The sequence below is a fragment of the Stegodyphus dumicola genome, chromosome 10 (genome assembly GCF_044657685.1).
Source record: "Stegodyphus dumicola isolate Sdum_Otavi_A_Nest chromosome 10, ASM4465768v1".
In the NCBI taxonomy this organism is placed as follows: domain Eukaryota; kingdom Metazoa; phylum Arthropoda; class Arachnida; order Araneae; family Eresidae; genus Stegodyphus; species Stegodyphus dumicola.
Window position 1 is genome coordinate 98,245,089 of NC_140777.1, and position 23,706 is coordinate 98,268,794.

The 23,706-nt window shown below is 31.1% G+C and overlaps 1 protein-coding gene across 1 annotated transcript in view; it reads left to right on the top strand.

Moving 5' to 3' along the window:
- Cpsf160 (cleavage and polyadenylation specificity factor subunit 1) overlaps positions 1–23,706 on the top strand; it is a 273,054-nt gene that overhangs the window by 103,828 nt on the left and 145,520 nt on the right. Inside the window, exons 10-11 of the mRNA XM_085825305.1 lie at positions 13,933–14,020; positions 16,335–16,496. Of these exons, the coding sequence (XP_085681431.1) occupies positions 13,933–14,020; positions 16,335–16,496 (250 nt within the window). The remainder of the gene's footprint in view (positions 1–13,932; positions 14,021–16,334; positions 16,497–23,706) is intronic.

Consider the following 23,706-nt stretch of genomic DNA (forward strand, 5'->3'; position numbering starts at 1 on the left):
TACTTTTTCCTGCTAATTCTTAATCTTAAGAAAGTAGAGAGATATTTGCATATTATTTCACCTATTATCATTCAATATTAAAAAATCAGTACCAGAAAAGTAAGATTTAAAATTAATTTGCTCAAATAAATGGTAATAATTTTGAAAGGTGCACAAACAGGAAGATAACTCCCCAAAACATTATTCCCTTCCCTGGACAAAAAAATATGATAATTCAGCAATGTATTTGAATAACTTCCATCTTATTAATGTCTAAATACCATTTGGATTAACATATTTAGAAAGTGTATAATATATTTTGTCCGAACTAGGCTTTTTAAAAATTTTATCCTTTAATAAGTGTAGGTAAGGTCACTGAGTCAAATTTATCTTGTTTTCGCAAAATATCACTTAAACATTTATTTTAATATTTCTTTCTTCTTAAATCATATTTTTAAGATTTCTTATTTTCCTTTACCAAAATCAACAATCATCAATTTTTAGAAAGTGTTTTAATAATTTTTATTTGATTTGATGTGTCAGTAATATTTTATGTTAACATATTTAGTTATGTGCATAATTTATAAAGTTTCGGAATGGGCTTTCGTGTAGCCGATGCTTTAGTTAGGTTACTGAATGAAATATGCTTGTTCCTTCATAAAGTCTCATTTATATATTCACTGTAATGTTTATTTCTTCTTAAAACCATGTTTTCAAGAAATGGCCTGTATTTATTTTACATATTAAAAAAACGCATAAAAATATTACGCAGCCAGCTTTTTAAATCACCATGAACAGACCACGAAAAAAGAAAAGAAAAAGGCCTTTGATCCAAAAATATGCCACGCTATGCCGGAAATTCTTTTATCATATTTATGTTAATTTTATTTCTCATTTGACAAATTAGGACATTTTCTAAATTTCTGAAATATGAAAACAATTTTTTCTTCAATAATTTTTACAGATAGAGTAAGTTCACTATTATTTAAAAAGTGTTAATTCTGTTATTTCAACTTAACAACGCTCCAATTGTGGAGCGGATAGAACTGTTGTAAACTGGTATAATTTATTTGTCCAGAGTCCATATCTCGGCAAACGTGCTAGCTACGGACCAGGAGTAGCCATATTCATATAAACAGAAACCACTTGTTATTAATTGTGCTAATTTTAATCAAAGCAAATTAAGAAATAACATTATTGTATTTCTTTTCAAGAATGTGAAAAGTTCTTCATACTTGTGACTGAAAAATGTGACCTGAGAAACAGAACTGATTATTTTCCTTTAATCTGACATCTAAAACAAATAAGATAGAAAAGATTAAATATTTATTTTTATTTAATTACGAATACTTGGCTATTGGTACTTAAGACATAGTCTTTCCATATTATCACTTTTCTATTAGTCCTTAAAATTATGTTAAGGACCTAATAGAATTTGGAAAATCCCATGATTACATAAAACTGTGGGGATGCTAATAATGGCAAATTTTAAATGAAAACGGAAATTTATTTAAATAGACTATAATTATTTTTATATTCTATGTCGTTTCAGTACTATAATTTCAGTTATTACCTGAAATACTGCAATGTTGTCATATAATTTGTAAGTGGGAGTCCTACGATTTTAAATTTATTCATATACGAGCAAAAATATTTTGAAAGGGAAAAAAAAAAAAAAAATACAATTCATTTAACTGAAACCGTAAGAATTAAAAGGGATTTGTGTGCTTTTCTGCTTTATGCATTTAAGGTAAAAAATGCAGAAAGTGAGAAAATCCATCGAATACAGCAAAGTAATTTCTCAAATCAATGAAGGAATAGATTTTTGATTTTAAATTCCATATTACTAGCAATTGTGTAATAGCTAAACTTACCAAAATATTTTTAGAAAATTTCTTCTGAAATTCTAGAAATCATAAAAATCCTGAAAAACTGTCATTAGGAAGTTTATTGTTTGCCAATTCCATGCTGAAAAGACCAAGCGTTTACAAGGATGAGCTCAACTGTTAATGAACAACTTGTGGGGAAAATTCAATGCTAAATATAAATATGTATGCGAAATTTTCCAAAAATTCCTGAGAAATATTGTACTATTATTATAAATATATGTGGACTTATAATGTGAGGAAAACTGCATCGGTAAAAAATGGATTAAAATTTAATTTCCCAGAATAAATGGGCCTAGTAAAACTACATAAAATAGATAAGTAAATAGTAAAAGAAAATTGTGTAACAAAATAAATAATGGTCTTTCTTAAAATACTGCCCAATAAAACATCACATATTATCAAAATATTATCAAAATATGAACATATTATTATTTGATATAATATAAATAATATTATGTCAAATAATAAACATATTATCAAAATAAATAAGGGTCTTTCTTAAAATACTGCCCAATAAAACGTCAAATAATTCAAAATTTACAAGCTTGAAATCTAAAATTCTAAAAAGATTTCAGAAAATTCAATTGTCACATATTAAAGAAGCAAGTCTACAAGCTACAAGTACAAAGAAAGAGGAGAGACAAAACTAACGCAACAAGTACTTCTTGCCATTCATTAGCGGGGAGGCAATTTTATGGCTTATCCATCACGCTAGGGAAGCAAACATACGGCCCTAGGCTGGGCCATCTTAGATTTCGGAAAAAGAAAGCAATTTTTTTGGAAGGATTTGTTAACTGACAACACGGCCATTTTCAAAGCATTTCGTTCAGAGGGACGGGCTCATTAATGGGTTAATAATCTAATTTTAATATCTGAAAATTTATAAACAAATTGTGTGAAAATTCTTCTATCATACCTATATAAAATTATACATTAAAGACTCTTACATGCCAGTAAATCATAAAAGACTGTTTGAACAACTCTAAACGGAAAAAAAATCACCTTGAATAATTCTAATTTATTTTGTAATGAATGGCCAGTTTTGTAACAAGGAGTCAAATTTTTATATAATGAATATAAAATTTTCCTAAATATAACAGGGTTCGTACGGTCCTTAAGAGTCCTTAAGTTTTTTAGAATCGATTTTTGGTCTTTAAAAGTCCTTAATTTTGGCCAAAATCGGCAGAAGGTCCTTAATTTGAATCCTGTGAAATTTCTATCTGTTTTTACGACTGCCATTTTTAGTGTGAGTTATCAGTTTGGAGGTATATTTTTGGCGATTCACTGATACATATGGTTATTTGAATGGGTTATGATTTGTTCCTATTTCTAATACAAATGGTGGGATACTCGAGTTTCTGAGCAAAAAGTGAAGCAAGTATTTCGAAATTATTTCACTTTTTCTACTGAAGAGCTCTTAAACAACTTTTCGCTTTTGGGGATGTGAATTCTTTTATTGAACGGCTCTAAATTTGGCGACTTATCAACATTTTGGTGATTTTTAAAATCAGTTTCTATAGAAAATTTTAAATTCCATGATTTGGGAATTTTTCGACGATTTTTTTAAACATTCTAACATTGATAAATATCATTAAAATAATGATAATATATTGAAATTATGTTTAAAAAATAACATATTAATTAAAAATATCTTATTTAATTTTTTCATGATAAGAGTTTTCTCATGTAATTGTCTCAGAGTGTTCAGAATTCTCAGAATATGCATCGGTTTTCTCTATAAAATTAATTTCTCACTTTTTCCATCTGATTTTTTTAAAAAATATTTCTGGCTGTTTGCTGTTACTAAATTGGTAGGCGTAATTTTTCTTCCAGACATTAGACATTGCAACTTGGAAAGTTTAGAAGGATTTGAAAGCGAGATTTATAGACCCACCCATTCCAGAAGGTTTTAGAAAATTGTGACAAAATGAAAAATGTCTCTATGGTATTAACACGTAATGGATGTATTTTGCAGAAAGTTTCCAATGAATTTCTTACTTTTTGGAGAACATCTGGAAGAACAATGAAAACATAATATTTGAATGCTTTACTTCTGATACTAGAATCTTTTTCTTAACATGCTTATCTTCCCTTTATTTTCTCTACTTTTCACTAGACACAAGTATGAAAAATATTAAAAATGCTTCTAATCTTATCACATGGACAGGCATTATAGCAAGGAATTTTTTTATTAATAAAGAAATTGAAAACTGGCAATTTAAAAGATTCATCTAATATATCTTAATGCATCATACATAGGTCTGACGCTAGGCATTTTTCTACCTGGTGCAATCACATGGACTATTAAACTTATCTCTGTAGATCCTAAATTTTGCTGACTAGTGCTTTTCTAAATTCTGCTTCCAGTGCCTGCTCTAAATTCTAAAAGTTTTGCCATTTCTACATTCTTTTGCTTGGTGTGTCACTAAATTCTAAAAATTTTGCCACACTAGCTCTGTAACCGGCCCTTACCATATATATTTCCTATTTCTCCTGAATGTTCATATTACTAAAGAAATCAAATTAGCAGCTTTTTCTATACATTCTAAATGCATTTAATTTTTTTAGAATAACAGAAATCCTTAATTAAATCCAAAAATTCTAAAATGAAAAGGAAGCGCGTTGAAGAAAGAAATAGAGTACATACAGAGAAAGTATATACAACTTTAAATATATATACAAGTATTATTATGTAAATTACCCAGTTGTTTATAATTTCAGCCTTTACTATAATTTCCTGTTTCTATTTCCTCCCCAGAATGCAAATCGCTTAGGCAGTTTTTAAACTGAGGTTTTTTGGTGTGTAAGACATTTTGTGTTTTTAATCTTCGCTTGCTCGTTGCATTAGTTCATGCCAGCTCTAATATTTTGCAACTTTTTGTCTTTGCATTATCGCTGCTGACATTTGACTTTGTTATGATGATAGAGTTACTGAGCCAACTTAAATTAAAATTAAATTGTATAGTCTTTGACCACTAGTCCACATTTTTTTGTTTGAATTTGATTGTTCTTGTTTAATTACATGACCACAAACTGCAATTGAATTGGTTAGCATAAGAACATGCCTTTAAGTTCTTTTTAAATAAGAGACTTATTTAAACGTTTGTCAGATTTTGTAGTTACTTTGAGACATAGCGATAATTTGCTTCACGTCTGTCGGGAGTTTTTGGACTATTTAACTTTTACCAGATCAATTAAACCCTCATAGGTTCATTGTGGAGAGGTTGACAACTTAGGAGATAAAGTACGCATAAACTAGTTAGAACATTGGTTTATGTATTCAAACAGATTTTTAATTGTTAGGAAAGATGTTTAAAGAGAAGAAAATTGATATAAATTAAGCGAAAATGTCTGGGAAAGTTTCAAATTAAAAAGATGCATAAATATTTTTTTGAGTTTTATTGCTACAAAACATAAATGTTTTGTAGCTTTTAATGTATAATTATCCTAATATCATTTAAGAATCAATGACATAAATTGCATGTATTTTAAAGTGTGAAATTTTATTAAATTGTGATTTTAATAGGGACGTTTAACAATATTGTTAAAAAATAAGTAAAGTTTAATAGTAATCATGTAAATCCATACTGACTAAGGTTTTCTAACTACCTAATTTAATTTATAACTAACTGCTTACTCTTAAAAATTATCTCTGCATAATGAAGTGAGTTATTACCTTTCATTATTCCTTAGCGTGACACAAGGTTTAAACACAAAAATGTAAAAATTCATGTAAAATGTATTCTTAGTATCTAGTGAGACCTAAAATAATACAGAGCAACTTAGTTTCACCTCTGGTGCTTTAGTGGCTTATTGGAACCTTAAAGTATATTAACTTGATTACAATCCCTGGAACTCTACACAGAGCTATGACACTAACCACGACAGACAGAGCCCAACTAACTTTCAAAACTAGCTAACCGTGCCCACATCAGGCCTCTCAGTTTTGTTCTGATCAGCAGGTCTCTCTCTAGGTAAGGAGCAGCGGTGCCAGTCTTTTGTTATAAATCATTCTGATTATGATTTTATTTCTCATTTTAAACTATGACGCTTGACATAAAATCTAATTGCTATTTACTAAACCTCTGGATTGAGCAAGTAATGAGACATAAAAAAAATCAACATGAAACTAACTATTAGTAAAATGTAAATAAAATGTTATTTATCTTCTTTCAAATATACTGAACTATTGTAAGTCTAAAATATTTAATGCTGTTTGATAAATTTCATAAAGTATATTTTATGATCAAACTAATTAATAATTATGTTAATTAAGTTATGTTTAATAATAATGCATTCTACTTATGGATCTATTTTGTTTTTTGTGTGGTAATACAAAAGTGAAGTTCAGGCATAGATAATATTTTAATTGAATTTATTAATTTGCTATTTGCTTATAGGTCCTTAATTTTTTTCAGTAATGTTCCTTAAAAATACTTAATTCCCATGTGCATAAATGTGTACGAACCCTGATATAATTATAGGGACAATATAAAAAGTTAAATTTTGTGATTCTTATGCAATTGATTTTTTTAATTTAAAAATGACAAAACATGTATATCTTTCGTGTTGAAGGACTAATTAACACAATTAGATAAAATATATATTTTTAATATAGCAGAAGACTTAAAAATCTGCCAATACTTGAAATCTTTGCAGCCTTTCAGCTCTCAACAATTAAATGTAGATGCCTTTGGTGAATTTTGTCAATATTTGGACATTTTTGGAAACAGGTGTCTGTATTCAATATAGAATCAAGCTTGATGATCATGCCAAATTAGTGTTTTGCCAAAAGACCAAACTTCCATCAACTTAAACTGAGTGCTGTTTGAGTCAAGCAAGATTGCAGCAGCAAGAATTTTAGTATACTTCCATTAATGAGGTACAGTCAGAATGTGCACAAACACATTAAATATAGGAACTTTATATTGCATTCTACATTAAATGCTACAATTCATAATATTTTTATCTAGACATGGTTTTATACGCAATTATATTCCTTCAGTGAACAATTACATATTAAGAATTGCCATTACTGTTTTAAACTATATTTTGCACCAACATTTATGTTTAATGATAACTCCAATCCTGTTATTATGAACAGAAATAAGACTAATACTTTTTCATGTACCAGAAGAGCAAATTCTAAGTAAACTCTAATTTTTGTGCAAGTATTAATGAAAAAGAGAATGTAGAACAGCAAAAGTCTGTCATTTAATGTGACATAAATGTGACCCTAATGTTGCGTAGATTTTGAAATAAAACTGTAAAAGTTTTTTGAGGGTGATCAAATACAGGTTCCTGTTGCTGGGAAGTTAGAAGATTTTTATAAATTTTAATTTTACATTAGTGTGTTTCTCTTCCAAAATAAAATGTTGGAGACTTATCAGGATGTAAGGACTATATAATTTGAAAAGAAAACAACTTAATCTAGAATGTTCTAAGCAAACTAACATAACTCATTGTTTAAAAAATGCCAAAAAATAATTTTTTACTTTCGTTATATATAAAATTTAAATATATTCAGTATGTATTTCTCTATAAAAACCAAAAACATTAGTTGTTTTTAAGTGCTATGTTTGAATTTGTTTATTCTTGCTTTTATTCCTTTAAAACTTCTAAAATTCCTGGTGGATTTTTGATCTACAACTATGTTATAACTGAATTTTCATATTCATAATTTGTACTATTATGCATTTAAATTTACAATTACTTTTTATTTTGTTATAATTTAACTTTATTTTGTTATAATTTTATTTTGTTATAATTTAATTTAATCAAATTGAAATGGATTTAGTCTCGCACCACCCTATTATAAGATATTATTATCTATTCATAATTGAAAATATTTGTGTAAATATCATTAAACATTTGAGTTCATTTGATTGTATTGTTATAATGTATTGCTTTTATTTTTTTCCATCTTGTGTAATAATTTTAGGATGATTGATTAATTGGTTAATTTGATGGAATTTGTGGCCATTTGTTTTGTATATTTCATGCATAGACTTGTCTACCTTGTGATTCTGAATCAACCAATGTTTAAATTGTGTGTGGGGGGGATTTATAATATACTCAGAAACTCTTCTACTAGCATCAGTGAAAATTTTTGTTGCAAAGTCGGCAATATTTGAAGAACTTTCACCAATCTTTTAACTTTTTAGAAGACCTGTTTTTAAAGATTTAAGAGTGATTTATTACAAAACTCTGAGAAAGCGAAACAACTCTGAATGTGGGTCTGACAGGCTCAGGTTGTAGTGCAGCGAACACCCATTGTTTAACCATTGGTAATGTGGGTATTATCCAACTGCACTAGATTAGAATGTATTGTGGTTTAGTTAGCCAGTTTAGTTGCGAGTTATTTCGTATTGGTAATAAGTGATATTTCTCATCTGTTAAGGTATATTTTTCTTATTTCTGCATTCTGCTTGATATACGTAGGTCAGTCAGAAAGTTTGTTGCACTACTGCATAAATATGTTCCATCCGAGACTATTTGGGTGACACTATGTGGCAACACTTCAGACATTTCCCGAGGCAAGTTTAGTTTTTCTGATAATCAGTCGCAAACATGTCTCGACAGCTGCAAATAGCGTCCAAATTCGAAATGCATGCAGTGATTTGTTTTTTGTGGGCAAAAAGGTGCAACTGCACTGAAATTTATGGGCAGTTGCATGAAGTGTATGGTAAAAATGCACACATCAAGCTATAGCGAAATGGTGCAACATGTTTGAGAATAGACCTACAGATATTGATGACGCTGAGCGCAAGGGAAGACCATCAACTGCAACAAATTCGGAAATCGCTGCTCGCATGAATGAATGCATTCTTTCAAACAGATGCAAAGCAATAGATGAAATCTCAAATGAACTGGATATTTCTCATGGAAGTGTGGATAACATTATTGCCGATCACCTTAAATTTCATAAAGTTTGTGCTCAATGTGTGCCACATCTATTGACGGAGAAGCATAAAGGAAAAGCGTTTTGAAAGTGCTTTTGCATTTCTGCAACGTTGCCAAACAGAAGAAAATGAGTTTTTGGACACAATTGTGACTGGAGATAAAACTTGGATTCACCACTTCTCACCTGAAATGAAACGTAGCTTGCTCGAGTGGAAACATTGTGTCGAACTGTTCCATCTGCAGGAAAAGTGATGATGATGCTGTTTTTTGACAGAGAAAGTGTGGTGCATACAGAGTTCACGCTGAAGGGTGCCACAGTTAATGCATCTTCTTACTGTGAAACACTAAAACGATTGTGACAATCACTTAAAAATCAATGGCCAGATAAACTGTCGAACGGCATTGTGCTCCTGCATGACAATGCAAGACCGCATGCAGCAAAGCAAATGTGCAACCATCTGAAAAAGTTTAGGTGGGAAGTGTGGAATGACCCTCCTTATAGCCCAGACCTTTCAACTCCTGACTTGTATGTGTTTGGTCCCATGAAACAAGAACTTTCAAAGCGACAGTACCACTCGGATGCCAAAGTGAAAGCTGCAGCCCAACAATGGCTATCGGACATTAGACGGGATTTCTTTGCAGAAGGCATCGAAAACCTTGTACTACGCCTTGACAAATGCTTAAATAAAGGGGGTAATTACGTTGAAAAGTAAATTTTGAATGGAACTTTAAGATATAAATAAAGTTATTGTAAAATTTTGCTCCTGTTTTGTTTTCTCAGGCAGTGCAATGACCCTCGTATTTACAGCTGTTGATTTTGCTGCATATTGCTGTTAATCACAGTAAACTGTCAGTTTCTCCTAGCTCATTTGGTTTGGTTATTGAAGAGATGTCTGCAAACCCCTAGCTTAGCTTGCAACAGCATTATTATTGTCTCATTCCAAAATAATAATTAGACCAAAATTTATTTGTTTATACCTCAGTTTGTGTTACCTATATATATGTATATATGTATATATACAAGTGTTTAATAGTCCAAAAGGGCTATTTGTTTTGAAACATGTTAAGATGCATTTATTCTCTTTAAATATCATCCCCTGTCAGTAATATGTCTCTCTTTTTAGTCCAAACGGGCTTTGTCCCTGAAGGACTATTGTTTTCGTTTTGCGATTTTGCGTTGAATCACTATAAATGTCCGTTTCACTTTTAAAACTATTTCACCAAATGTTAGAGTCCTGCATTACATTTGAAGAAATTAAATAATGAAAAATCTGCATAAATGTATGTATATTTCTCGCATTATGATAAAACAACGGTACATAGAGCCAGCGAATTTTGAATGACGTAATCCTCCTACGAATATGGGCATGTGGAAGACTAAATTTGAAATTTGTTTTATTATTGATTTCATATTTTGTAAAACTTTAACGAATTTTTGATTAACAAATCAAGGATTTCAAAACGAGTAATGGCAGCACTCTTCGGGGGGTGGGGGTAACCTTTTTATCTCCAGCGCGAGGAACTCTGTTGCTATTGAACTGAATTTTATGGTTTAAGTTCAAAGAACATGATATTTAATAAATAAAGGTAACACACAAAACGTTAAAAAAGGGCCCTTTAGACGTAATTTAAAATCTGAAAACTTTCAGTTTTTTTTTTTTTTTTTTTTGGGTTGACATTTAACAAAATGTGACATATATACGTGTGTGTGTGCGCATGTGTGTGTAAGCTATAACAGAATTATGTAAGATATAATAAACTGCAATGGCTGCTTTAGGAAACAATTGGCGACCTCAAAATTAACTATTCTAGATTTTATATTCTCCCCCTAAATTTATCTGTTATCCCAGATTCAAAATCTTTCCATGTTACATAATGCTGCTTGAAAAATGGAACTAAAACCCAAAATTAACCATTCAAAGCTTGGTTACACTTCTTCATCTACTCAGTATAAAAACTGCTTTGCAAAACAATTATGTCATTCTTTTCCTAGCTTCCACCACTGCTAACATCTACGCACTGCCATTCATTTCTGTCTAAAATGCTTACATCATTACTTTTAAAATCAGTGTACATAAAAATTATCGTATTTAAATAAGATTGGATAAATTCCTTGTCTACAAAAATGATCTGATGTGAATTATAATGGAATAAAGTTGTGTTTAGAAACGACCATGTCTGGAAGTTACTGGTTTCTTCATCTATCTCTCTAACTATTCACCTAAAATATACATAAGATAAACAATATGAAAGCAAACTTCTAAATTTAATTCACTATAACCTCTTTTATTTTTTGTTTCATTTGGAAACTTCATCTATCTGTCCTAAAAATGGCGCTTAAGTCTTACATAACCCTTAATGCAGATGCCTCTTGACCAATCACCGAATTATAAACCAAAACTAAAAACTGAAACTTTTTACTCCATCCCTTTTTTGTATGGCCTGATATTTCACTTTTGCTTGTGTTTTCCACTTGGCCAGACTTTTTTCTGCAATCATGTGTGTGCTGCTTTATTCACTTCTATGGCAATAATATCAAAATTGTAAATGTTCTTTAATAGGCACGAGTAGAGTGCCAAGTGAATTGTGGACACAAAATGGGAATTTAAATAAATAAAAGGAATTTAATCTGGCTCGACTGATCCTTCTTCAAAAATGGATGGATACTCTAAGCTTCAAGTATCTACGCAGTTAGTATTTCTATGCATCTACGTCTCAGCATTCGCATTTCAGTGCTTCCAAAATTTGTGCTATCATTGCATATATATGTATGTATATATATATATATATATATATATCTATTGCATGATATTAAATTCATTTAGTGCGAAAACAAGTTACTACTACTTGCGCAATTGCTGCAAAGTTAGTTAATAATAATTTATTTGCTAAACAATATTGATTAATTGATTATATTATCTCCTAAGTTTAATTAAAGTAGAATTATTTTAAAAGAGTGAATCCATACTGGTAATTTATATTTTGAAAGATCTTTTGAAGCAACTTGAAAGTAAAATGTTAATAATGTTTTAATGGGGACTGGAATTAAATCATCATGAAGAACAAAATTTCAATTGTAAAAGGAAAAATTAAATTAAAAACATGTAATCATTGTTATTGATCGGAAATTAGTTGACTTTTCAAGGGGAACAAACCAACTCCCGTTCAATGAACAATAATTAATAAAAATACGTAAATACGAAGGTGTGTCGTCTTTACTCGAGTTATAAGGTAAAGCCAAACCGGCAATTCTAGTCAAGCCAAATATTTCCGCGAATAGAAGGGATTACGAACCAATGCTGATACTCAAAGAACTTATTCTTATGAAGCATTTTAGCCAATTCAATTTGGAATAAAAAGCAATTTCTGTAGAGAAATAATAATAAAAAAAAAAAACTTGAGTAACCATCCCCGACACCCTCATGTTTATGCATTTGAGTTCTATATTATTTGTAAAAATTAAACATTGGAAATTGTCATTATGGAATAGAATTCACAGTAGAAATAAACATAGAAGATTACAAAATAAGATAAATAATGCAAACTTGGTAAAAACAAATAAAAAATAATATAAAAATAATATAAAAAATATAATAAGAATAGTGAATGTACATGAAGATATAAAGGCCAGAAAAGGTATTAAGTAACTTAACGTTCTTTCTAGTGGAGAGTTGGCAAAGTATTCTCTTCGTATCTTTCCAACTAAATGTGTGTGTTGTTGATTAACAAACTAAGGTATTTAAAAGTAATAGATAAAGTTCTTAAGATTTTTTTTAATCAGATGAAATAAAAATTCATTGAATTCCTGGTACATCTAATTAAAAACGTTCGGTATTTTCATTTAATGACATTCTATATCTTTTCACATTTCAAATAAACAGAAGATATATGATGTTCGCATGTTAGTCTTTATGTCTGTTCCTCAAATATCCTATGAAATGTTTTGTTGTTTTACCTAGGCCATCTCTACTGATAAAATATATTAAACTTTAACCATTTGAGCAGCGCAGATTTTTGAGTGTGCAATGAAGATCTGTATTTAAACAACATTTATTAGTTAAATTTGTATAATTACTCATTTTAGTCTGTATTTTCATAAACTAGGGTTCATTATGATGACATTTACATTATTAAAGAAAGGAAAATATCTTAAATTATAAGCTAAATATACCAAACTGGATAAAGCCGATCATGCTGCTCAGCAAGTTAAAAAGTGTCCTTTTGAATGACCATTAAAATCTGAATCCTTTTAGATCTTATTTTATGCATTCATCTAATTATTTGTTATTGATATCAAATTTCCTTATGATATTCAAGAAATCTGACATATTACCTGTAATGTGAATTTACATTTTACTGTTCACTTAAAAATTGCACAATTAAGTTATTTATATTTACTTTTATTAATGTGTATTTTATTAAGAAAGTAGGCATAAGTAAGCATTGCTTACATAAACATGATGAGAATTTTTGTAACAATTTTATTTAATAGAAGCCTGAGCCTTAATCTACTTCTCTGTATATTTTCTACCTACATTATGGCCCTGATCATATGCAGCCAGCTTATGAATTCCATCTTCTTAGTATCTGCTACCTGATTTAAGAAACATTCTTGGTATGCAGAATGAGCACAACTTCTGATCATTTAAGTATTCTGTCAGAATTTCATACAAAACACTTCTTAAAATTTAAGGAAATGGTAAAGCATGATCATGAAGGATGAAATTGACAACTCTCCATCATTAATGATGGCCTGGTCCAGAAAGTTCATGAAAATGTTCGAGAAAACAAATGCTTTAAAATATCATTTTATCTAATAAAGTGTTCTCAAATTCAATATGTATTCTATTCTGTATAAAACTTTGACAGAACACTTAAATTATTGGAAATTATGTTCACACTGGGTGCCAAGAATGGTTATGAAATTAGGCAGCAGATTTTTAAGACGAGAGAATTTAGAAGTTGGTCGCAAAACACAATAATTGCCTCAATGTAGGAGAAAACTATATTGAAAACTAGTTTAAGGCCCATGCTTTTATGCAAGAACAAAATTGTTAAAAAAATTGTATTATGTTTATGTAATATCAAACAGTACTTACTTATAAAGTGTGCTTTGTAATTTTAGTATTACGAATTTATTTAGATTTTTATTACATTGTAGGTATGTTTTAACGCTATTTAATGATGGTATGAGAAGTGTTAGAGGTTTTAATTTTGATCGAGCAGCTTCTAGTGTCATCACGACGTGTGTAAGTATTGTCTGAAAATATTCAATTTCAGTTTGAGCACTCTTTTTTTTTCCCCCTTGAAAAATATTAAATCAGTATCCAAGTTTTTTTATTTTTTAAATATTGTATGTAATCTATTAGAAAGGTTTCTAACTTTGTATATTTTGAGGCATATGTTATGATTACTCATTATATCAACTGTTTCATTCAGTGACCAGTTCAAAAAGTCTTCAGCTGATGAGAGTATATTAAATTCATTTCCATTATAATGACTACAGTTATAACATTCTCTTTCTTTAGGATGCAAAAAGTCATTATAATGAGCATCAACTATATTTCAATATTAATTACATTTCTTTATCTCTGTTTTTATATGTAACTATTTGCAAGTAATTACATTTATTAATAAAATACATGAACATTTTCTGGAAAAGATGGTATTATAACATAATATTCAAGTTATATTTTGTCTGTTTTATTTGAAGTTTTCTTCAAGGATAATAATTTTATTTATTTTAAGCTAAAGTTTTCCTTCAAGTAAGCTGTCATTTTCTTTTTCAGTATAGCTTTATTTTATGTTAAATTCTGTTTGTCTTATTAGTTTTGTATGGTACTTCTTATCTCTTAAATGTTAGTTAAAGATGAAATTTATTAATTACTTTCCATAAAAAAGTGAAGAATGGTAAGAATTATTAGTTTAAACTCTGATTAATAGAACTGAATGTTTATTCCGAATAAGTTAGTTATTAAGTGTAAGAATTATTAATTGAAATTTTGCATAATGGAATCAATAATTTCAATAATTTGAAACTTTATTATTAAAAATGTTTTTTTTTTTTTAATTTGTTCAAGCAAAGTATAAACTTCATATGAAAACTATAAATCGGTTTTTTTTAACAGTTGGATTTATTATGAAAATAGTTATTCTTTTTTTTTTTTTTTCCTTCTTTACTACTAGTTCTAGGCTTACCAATGAGAAAATATTCTAAATGTTTTAGTTTAAATTTGAAAAAATAATGGATGTTTCTCTTATAATTGTGTATAATTATAATATGCAGTATAATTTTTGGGAGCTCATCATTAATATCTGTTTGGTCCTCTAATGTATTATTTTGTCATTTTTTAATTTCTTGTGAAATTTTTAGTTTCTTTTGATTGTGTTTTCTTAGAAGTAGTCTTTATTTCCTTTGTGTGTGTGTGTGTGCATACATGTATATCTGTATATAATTCTTTACAATTTTTTTGTTAATTGACATAGGTGAGCAGGTCAAGTGGTACAGGCACCAGGACATCCTGTGTGTAGTGTTGTGATAAATTGATAGTAATTATGACTAGCATTTCAAAGGGAAAAATTTAGAGTACTGAGTACTAAACACTAAGTCGAAAAATTCTTATGAGTTAGGGAAAATGTTAAATTTGAGTCCCGAAACCTCTGTAGACATTAGGTGGGAGGAGTTGGGGGAGGCAGGTTTGAAAGAATAATTTTGCTATCATGCGTTTTTATTTAAAGGGGAAATATAGCATTCTCGTTAGCTTTCTTCTCTCCACCCCCCTCACGTTTCTTTGAATGTTGATAGAGTGAATCCTTATAGTTACTATCTTCCTTAATGGCTTCCTCTAGGAATATAAACAAATATTGGTATTAAACATTATCTTTATAAGATGACAATCTCCGCAGAAGACTGAAATCCATTGGCAGTATGGAAGTTATGTAGAGCTTTATAGAAACAGCATATGTAAATTTTGTGAAATTTTTAGAAGTCCAAGTTTTATTATTAACAAAATATTTTTGAAGAGAAAGTACCTAAATTTATTTTGAGGAAAAAATTGCAGTTGTATGTGCAACTGCAAAATTGCAGTTGTATGTGCAAAAGTGTTCACTGTGTTAAATTTCATGAACTGTCTTTTAATCATTTTATCATGCATGTCAAAATTGAGATTTATTATTATTACATGCCTACTAATTAATAAGATTAAATTTGATCTTAATTCATGCAATCTTTTGAGAAATTTTGGACGATGGTGTTACTGACAATAAGATTATTTTTGCTGATGATGATAAATTAAAAGGAATATGAAGCTTCATTTGAATAGTGTTTTGTTAGAATTTATTAAGTAATAAAGTTTGGTATTATATTAAATAATCAAGTGTTAGCAGCCTTTTTTTTTTTTCATTTAGTTTTTATTTCTTTCTTTAAAAAAATAAAAGAAAAGAATAACTTCTGGAAAAGGAAAATATAAGTCCAGCATTCTTTTGTAATATGTAATTTTTGTTTGTTTCAAAAAAATTTAATAATCTTTCAGGATTAAAAAGTATACATTTTGATTATTTTAGATGTGTATTTGTGAAGAAGGTTATTTATTTCTTGGCTCGCGTTTGGGCAATTCTCTGTTGCTACGCTACACTGAGAAAGTCGATATGAAAGATAGTGCTGAGCAAAGTACAAATTCAATTAAAGATGCAAGGTCAAATACAGAAGAGAAACAAAATGATGAGGTCTGTGTATTTTCTAGATGATTTCATAAATTATTTTCAAGCATTGTATTTTTTATAAGAACTTTGTTGAATAAAATGTGTTAATAGTTTTGAAATAATATTGTATGAAAAACATGATGATAGTTTTGAAAAGACTTTATCACTGTTGTACAACTTAATTCAATCCTTAATTTCTACAATTTCAAAATATAATTGCTTGCTTTGCCTTCTACCCTTTTCAAAATTACTGGAAGCTATAGTGAGGGTCACCACTTGTACTTTCATACTAGATCTATTGCTTTTTGTAAATTTTCTAAGTTTTCAGAAAAAACTTTTCAAGTTGGACAAACTTGAGAATAAATTATGACAACCTCTTTCTCTTATTTATTAATTTTTTCTTTGATACATAAATGAAAATAAATATGTTTGTATGTAAATAATTGCAAACTTCTTTATTTCTTACAGCTAGCCACTGGGTGTCATTTCAATTCCAATAAAGTTTGTAGATTTTCAGAGAAGTTACTAAAAATTATCTTTATCACAGATTGTCATAGCTGCCAATTGTTCTGGTTGCCCAAACATTTCCAAATCTCCTGGTTTTAACTTTTATTAAGGAAAATGTTTTCGAGCAATAAATGAAATTGCTTGAATAATTAAATGAATAAATTGGAAAATAATAATAAGAAAAAATGCAAAAATGAATAAACGCTATTCTGAGAAAAAGATTGCCTATTAATATCAGAAATTTTTATTAATATTTTAATCAATTAAATTTTAATTAATTTTTTATATTAAATCATTTTGTATACACATGTGTGCATTAGTTTTTTTTTTTTTTTTTTTCATTTATCTCTAATAGTAAAATAACAAGCTAGATACCACTTTTTTTAAAACAGAGCATTTTTATGTCGTTTAAATTTAAAAAAAAATAATTAATGCACTAAAAAGTTAGACATTAGGTTTTTTGGTAAATTTTTCGATTTTTATTGTGGGAAATAAATAAGTGCATAAATAATTTGTTGGTTCTTTCATGTTTAACACCGCATAATGGCTGAGCAGATAAAGCCTGCTAAATACCAGTAATTTGTCCCAAGTTTAAACTTAGGCAAATGAATTGGCTAGGCTGGCTGTGTGGTTTGCTTTCATGATTTTTCCCAAGTGTAATCTGAATATGAGCTAGAATGTCTTAGGAAGTCCCTGCAGGAAGGCATCTCTTCCTCTAAGCAGATAGCCCTTTCGAGCTTTGCTATATTTAAACAATCAACCAACTTTCATATTTAACATAATTATCAGTGAACTTGCTTTACTAAATCTTTCTAAAGCAGGAAGTCTCTGAATGCTTTTGCATTTGCTATCATATATTTCTGAATATAAGCCAATCTATTTATAAGGAGTGAGAGTATTTTTTCTTCAAAAATTTACCCCAAATTCAAAACCCATGTATAAGCCAAAATGGGAAAGAGGGAAACTCCAATGCTAAAAAATGTGATAGAGGCGAAAGTGTTGCCAACGAGTTAAAATGGGTGGCATATTATCCAGTCAAATCGCTGTAAAATAAAATATCAGTGATATTAGCTTTTACTGTGGTAGCACTGTCTGAAGCCAGCACATTTACCCATTTATTTGTTGTCTTGTATAGGATTTAGGAAATCTTTGCTAGTCTTATTTTCTATGCCATCTTATTTTTTGTTTGAAAGGTGAGCAGGAAAAGAAATTCTTATATGGCAAATTTCAAACAACAGATGCTCATATTTCCTGAAAATTCTAATTACAGTATGGCTATTTGGCATTTCTCCTAATTAAAAAACATGTTTGAGGATGGAGAAAAAATATCTCAAATTAGTGAAGATGCTAAGATCCGAAAAGGTAGCTCATAATTATTTTTCAATAGTCAGGCACAACTTTTGCCAACGTCAGAAATTTCGTTTTAACATTGACACAAAAAAAACCAGTCATATGTCAGTTTCAAAGATGAAAACAACTTATTTTCATAAAATGAATTATCAGGTTCAATATTCCTTCTAACCTTCTTCGGGAACATACAAGGACCTGACTAGGAACAGAGAGCTTACTAAAGCTATGTTCACTAATTTGTAGTAAGTAGACAGGATACAGACGAAGGGTATACAAAAACCCTTTATTTTTCTCTATATACAATAACTTCCGTACTTCGGAATACAATGACCCGCCACTCGGGGTCTAACGTAAAAGTATAAAAATAAAACTAAACTCTAATTTAACTCTAGAATAATACACGTGGAAGATTGGCCTTATAATAACAGGAAGCGTATGTAGCACAGAGACTGTGAACACTACAATACGTTTTAATTTATCAAGAGGATTAAAACCTCTGGCCTGGAAGGCAAACAGCAACTGCGTAACTTCTAAGGTAAGCGGCCTGCGTTGACTTACTGCTTCCTCTCTCCTCTCTTTCGCTTGGCAAAAAGGCCACACTTAAATACTTGGCGTTCGCCAGACAAACTTTGCATAAAAACCTTCACGCTTATAATTCTGGCCGGAAGTAGAAAATAAGAAGTGATAGTAAAGATTTAAAATAAAATAAACGTTAGTAAAACTTAAGATCCTTACATACTTCCCGCCAGAGTTAATTAGTTTGAAACTGAGGTCTAAAACGACCTTGTTGAAAACTTTTAGCTCTAGAATCTAACGCGAGGCCAATCTTTTACAAACATAACTTCGCTAGAAACTAGAAAATTTAAAAGAAAGAAATTTGTTACAATAGCAGCTCCCAGGATATACAACAATCTTTTTTTTCATCTGTACTGCATCTAAACAGGAGCTTTTATTCAATTCTGGTTCCTTCCAGAGATCTGGAAGGAAAACTAGTTTAATGGAATGTTACACAATGACATGGCAAGTAACATATACAATTATACTGCTCTTTAACATTCTTATTTCATTCATGACTATTTTAATTATCTCTCCCCGTGCTCTCTGACATGTGTTGTAAAAGAACACCAAACACGAATGTGTTTCTGCCTACGTGTGCCACACTTCCTCCTACAATCAAAACACTAACGTGTTAAAATTCAACATAACGAGACCTCTTAACACACCCTAATTTCAACTCTAAACCCTGAGGTACTATTCTAAAAGTGGCTAACTCTAAAGTGTAGCGTCAGAGAGCCTAACTACATCATTCAACCTTTAACACATATTCGCCATGATTTAGCCTTTACAGTCACACGAGTAACAAATTTTTAACATTACTTTCACTTTTACCATATCACGGTATTTCTTAACATTTAAAATAACAGAACATATCAACATGCCATTAATTTTACAGATTTGAAAACATACATTAGTAGTACATTGTTAACTTCTATTCTTTTCAAAGCAAGTGCCAATTCTTTCTACATTGAAATACTACATTTAAAAAAAAGTCTTTCAGACTAAAACTTCTCTCTTGCTAGAATGTTTTAAATAAAATTTATACAATAACTTTTTACAATATTTAAGTTTTTACACAACGCTATTATACATCAACTTTAGTTTTACGCACGAGTAATTGAAAAACATAATACGAAAATCGGTCACAACTGATTTCTCGCCCTTTTGGCGATAAAGGTAGACCTCGCATGAGGTAAAACTTCTTGAAATCTGCCACTTGCAGTAAGAATGAAAGATTAACTTAAGTTTGCAAAGTAACATAAAATTTTACTTATCTTTGTAATATTCGGACATCCTTTTCTGGGCCCAGTCTTTAAAGGTACTGCAGATAGTAGCTTGATTTATCCTCCTTCTTGTACGGGCTCGCCCTTCAGTGCTTTCCTCTGGAAGCTTCCGTTTTTCACCAGTTCGGCCACCCTTGAACACCTTCCTTTTCTCCTCTGCTTGTGGTCTTGGCCATTTGAAGGCAGCTGGTCTTGGCGGAACCGGGAAACTTCTGTCGTGATCCTGCTTGGACCTCGTTGTTGGCCGTTCAAATTTTCCTTGTACTTTTTCCTCCGCCGCTGATGGCCCTTCCGCAGTTCGGCGACTTTTGCTGCGGAGAGTTCTCTCGGATGAGTAGATCTTCCGTTTTAAAGCCGGGTTATAGTTGCCGTCCTTTCTCCTGGTCCTCTTCACATACGTCGTCCTTCTCCCTTCTTCATTCTGGGGGTGTTCGTGAACTCTGTTTTCTGGACGGTGGAACGGCTTCTTTTTCTTGTTACCTTCAATTTTTTTGCGGGGCAATTTTCTTTTCACTTGCTTCTGTCTCTCATTGGCTTGCCCTTGTACTTGTCGTTTTTCCACCTCTGGAACTTGTACCTGCGGTGTCTGCTGTGCCGGATCCTGCAAAAAATCTGAAAAGATTTGCATTTTATTACGATCGAAGTAGGGCTTGATTTGATCAATGTTTGCGGAACAGGTTTCACCATTTCTGGCTTTTAACACTACAACAGCGTGAGTTATTTTTTCTATAACATATGGTCCTTCAAATCGTGGAAAAAATTTGGCAGTTTTATCTTCTGGTGCTGAAGAAAGTGAATGCTTAATTTTTAAAACTTCATCCCCTACTTTATAAGTTACTCCCCGTCGTTTCAAATCATAATATAGCTTCTGTTTTCTTTGTGCTACTTCCGTATTCTTTTTTGCTTCTTTTATTAGTTTTTCTATATCACCCATTTTAAATTCTGGGGCTCTTTGTTGCACATAAAATAATTTATCTAACGGTGTTATAATCTTTCTGCCTAGAAATAACTCAGCAGGAGTTTTGCCCGTTGTATCATGTTTTGCGGTCCTAAGGGCGAAAGCAAATTCATTGACATAGTTATCCCAGCTTTTATGAAAATTTTTAACATAACTACGGATAATTTTCACTATATTTCTATTGACCCGTTCCGCTATATTTGATTGCGGCCGATACGGGACCATTTTTAAATGACGTATGCCCAGTTTTTGGCACATGTCTTCAAATATATTACTTACAAATTGAGGACCATTATCCGATATAACTTTTAGGGGCGCCCCGTATTTTAAAATATATTTATTTAAAATAGAATCAGTAACTAATTTCGCGGAGGCTCGTTTTAAGGGAACAATTTCGGTCCATTTACTAAAATGATCAACCATAACAAGGAGATAGCGACTTTTATTTAACTGACTTTTTGGGAAAGGGCCCAATAAATCGATGCCAATTATTTCAAATGGAAATTCGGATTTAATACTATTTAGAAACCCGGCCGGGCGGAAATTAATATAATTAACTGCTTGACATGTTGGGCAGGACTGGACATACGCCCTTGTTAACTTTTGCAGTTCAGGAAAGTAGACTGCCTCGCGTACGCGTTGGATAGTTTTTCGAATACCAGCATGAGAAGCTAAAGGGCTGTCATGGAGCTCCTGCAGGATATTTAATCTAAGACTAGCTGGGATAACAGGTCGAAATTCGTTGTTGGAATTCGTAGTTTTTGTATAAAATAATAGACCATCTATTAGTTCGTAATGGGCCGCCCTATTTCTTATCGCCACAATATCTTGGTGGCTAAAATTTTCAGGATCCTTCAAATACTCATAAATACTTTCAAACTCAGGATCCTTACCCAGTTTGGTTATTACAGTTTCTCGGGAATTTATTGTACACGCTGTAAGCATTGCCATCTTTACGGTATTGCCTTTTTCGTCTATTTTAATCCTTGATAGGGCATCTGCTACGATATTCTCCTTTCCAGGGGTATGCTTGATTACCAGATTATATTCTTGCAGCTTGAGTGCCCATCTTATTAACCTTGGGGATAAATTTTTCCCTGAGTACAATCTAGTTACCGCCGCATGATCAGAGTATACTGTTATCGGCGCCTTTCCAAAATAGACTCGGAACTTTTGCACTGCTAACAGAACTGCAAGTGCCTCTCTCTCGGTCGCGGAATAGTTTCTTTGTGTTTGATTTAAAGTTCGGCTAAAAAATGCCACGGGCTGCTGATTTTGCGAAAGTACCGCTCCTACCGCATAATCCGAAGCATCCGCTGAAATTTCTAAATTTTCATCCTTTTCAGGAAATTTCAACACAGGGGCTTGCGTTGATGCTTGTTTTAATTTTTCGAAAGCACTATTGGCTTTGGCCGTCCACGAGAATCTTGCCTTTTTCCTTTTTAATTTTAACAATGGCTCAGTGATAGCCGCAAAATCTTTTATAAAGGACCTATAATATGAACAAAGTCCTAGAAAAGAAGAGAGCTTCTTTGCCGTGTTTGGAGTCGGATACTTTTGTACAGCGATTATTTTTGATTCATCTGTCTCGATCCCTTTTTGAGATATTTTGTAACCTAAATATTTTAATTCAGGGGCTGCAAATTTGCACTTTTCGACATTAACTTTTAGACCGGCCTCATTTAATAAAGAAAACACCTGTCTTAAATCCTGTACATGTTGGTCGAGCTTATCACTAGTAATAATGATATCGTCTAAATAGATAAATGTGGACTTTCCAAGAACAGGTCTTAACACAATGTCCATGCATCGCTGAAATGTTGCCGGGGCGCCTGAAAGGCCAAACGGCATACGCAAAAATGCATAAGTGCCAGACTTGGTTATAAAAGCAGTCTTAGGCACGTCCTCAGGCCTCACCCCTATTTGAAAATAACTAGTCGTTAAGTCTAAAGTCGTCATAAATTTGGTTGATTTTATGTTCCTTAAAATTTCTTCTATGATCGGTAACGGATATACCGGATATTTCGTTATGGAATTTAATTTACGGTAATAAATAGCGAATCTCCACCTTTTTGGATGCTCCAAAGGATAGTCATTATTTTTCTTACATAAAAGCACCGGGCTAGCATAACTACTTGAGATGGGCATTATGATCTTTTTACGTAGCATATCGGTAATATGCCATTCTATAATTTTTTCCTTATTCTTATCATACCGGTATGGTTTTTGACGAACTGGCAATGCATCTCCGGTGTCAATACTATGGTTAGTAACCTGAGTAAATCCTGGAATATCACTAAATAACGAAGCAAATTCACTTACCACTTGTCGGATTCTATCTTGCTCGCCATTAGGCAGGTGGTCAAGATTTAACCTTGGCGGTTCAGCCTTTTCTACACGCACTGGTTTCATTGTCAGCTTAAGGGACGCTTCATTAAAATCCAGTGTAGCTTTGCGTCTGAAAGAAAATCTATTCCTAAGATCAAATGTGCTTGCAGATTCTTTACTATAAAAAACATCACCTTTACTTGTTCGTCCTTGATACGGATATACAAAGGTACTTTACCTACGCACTTAC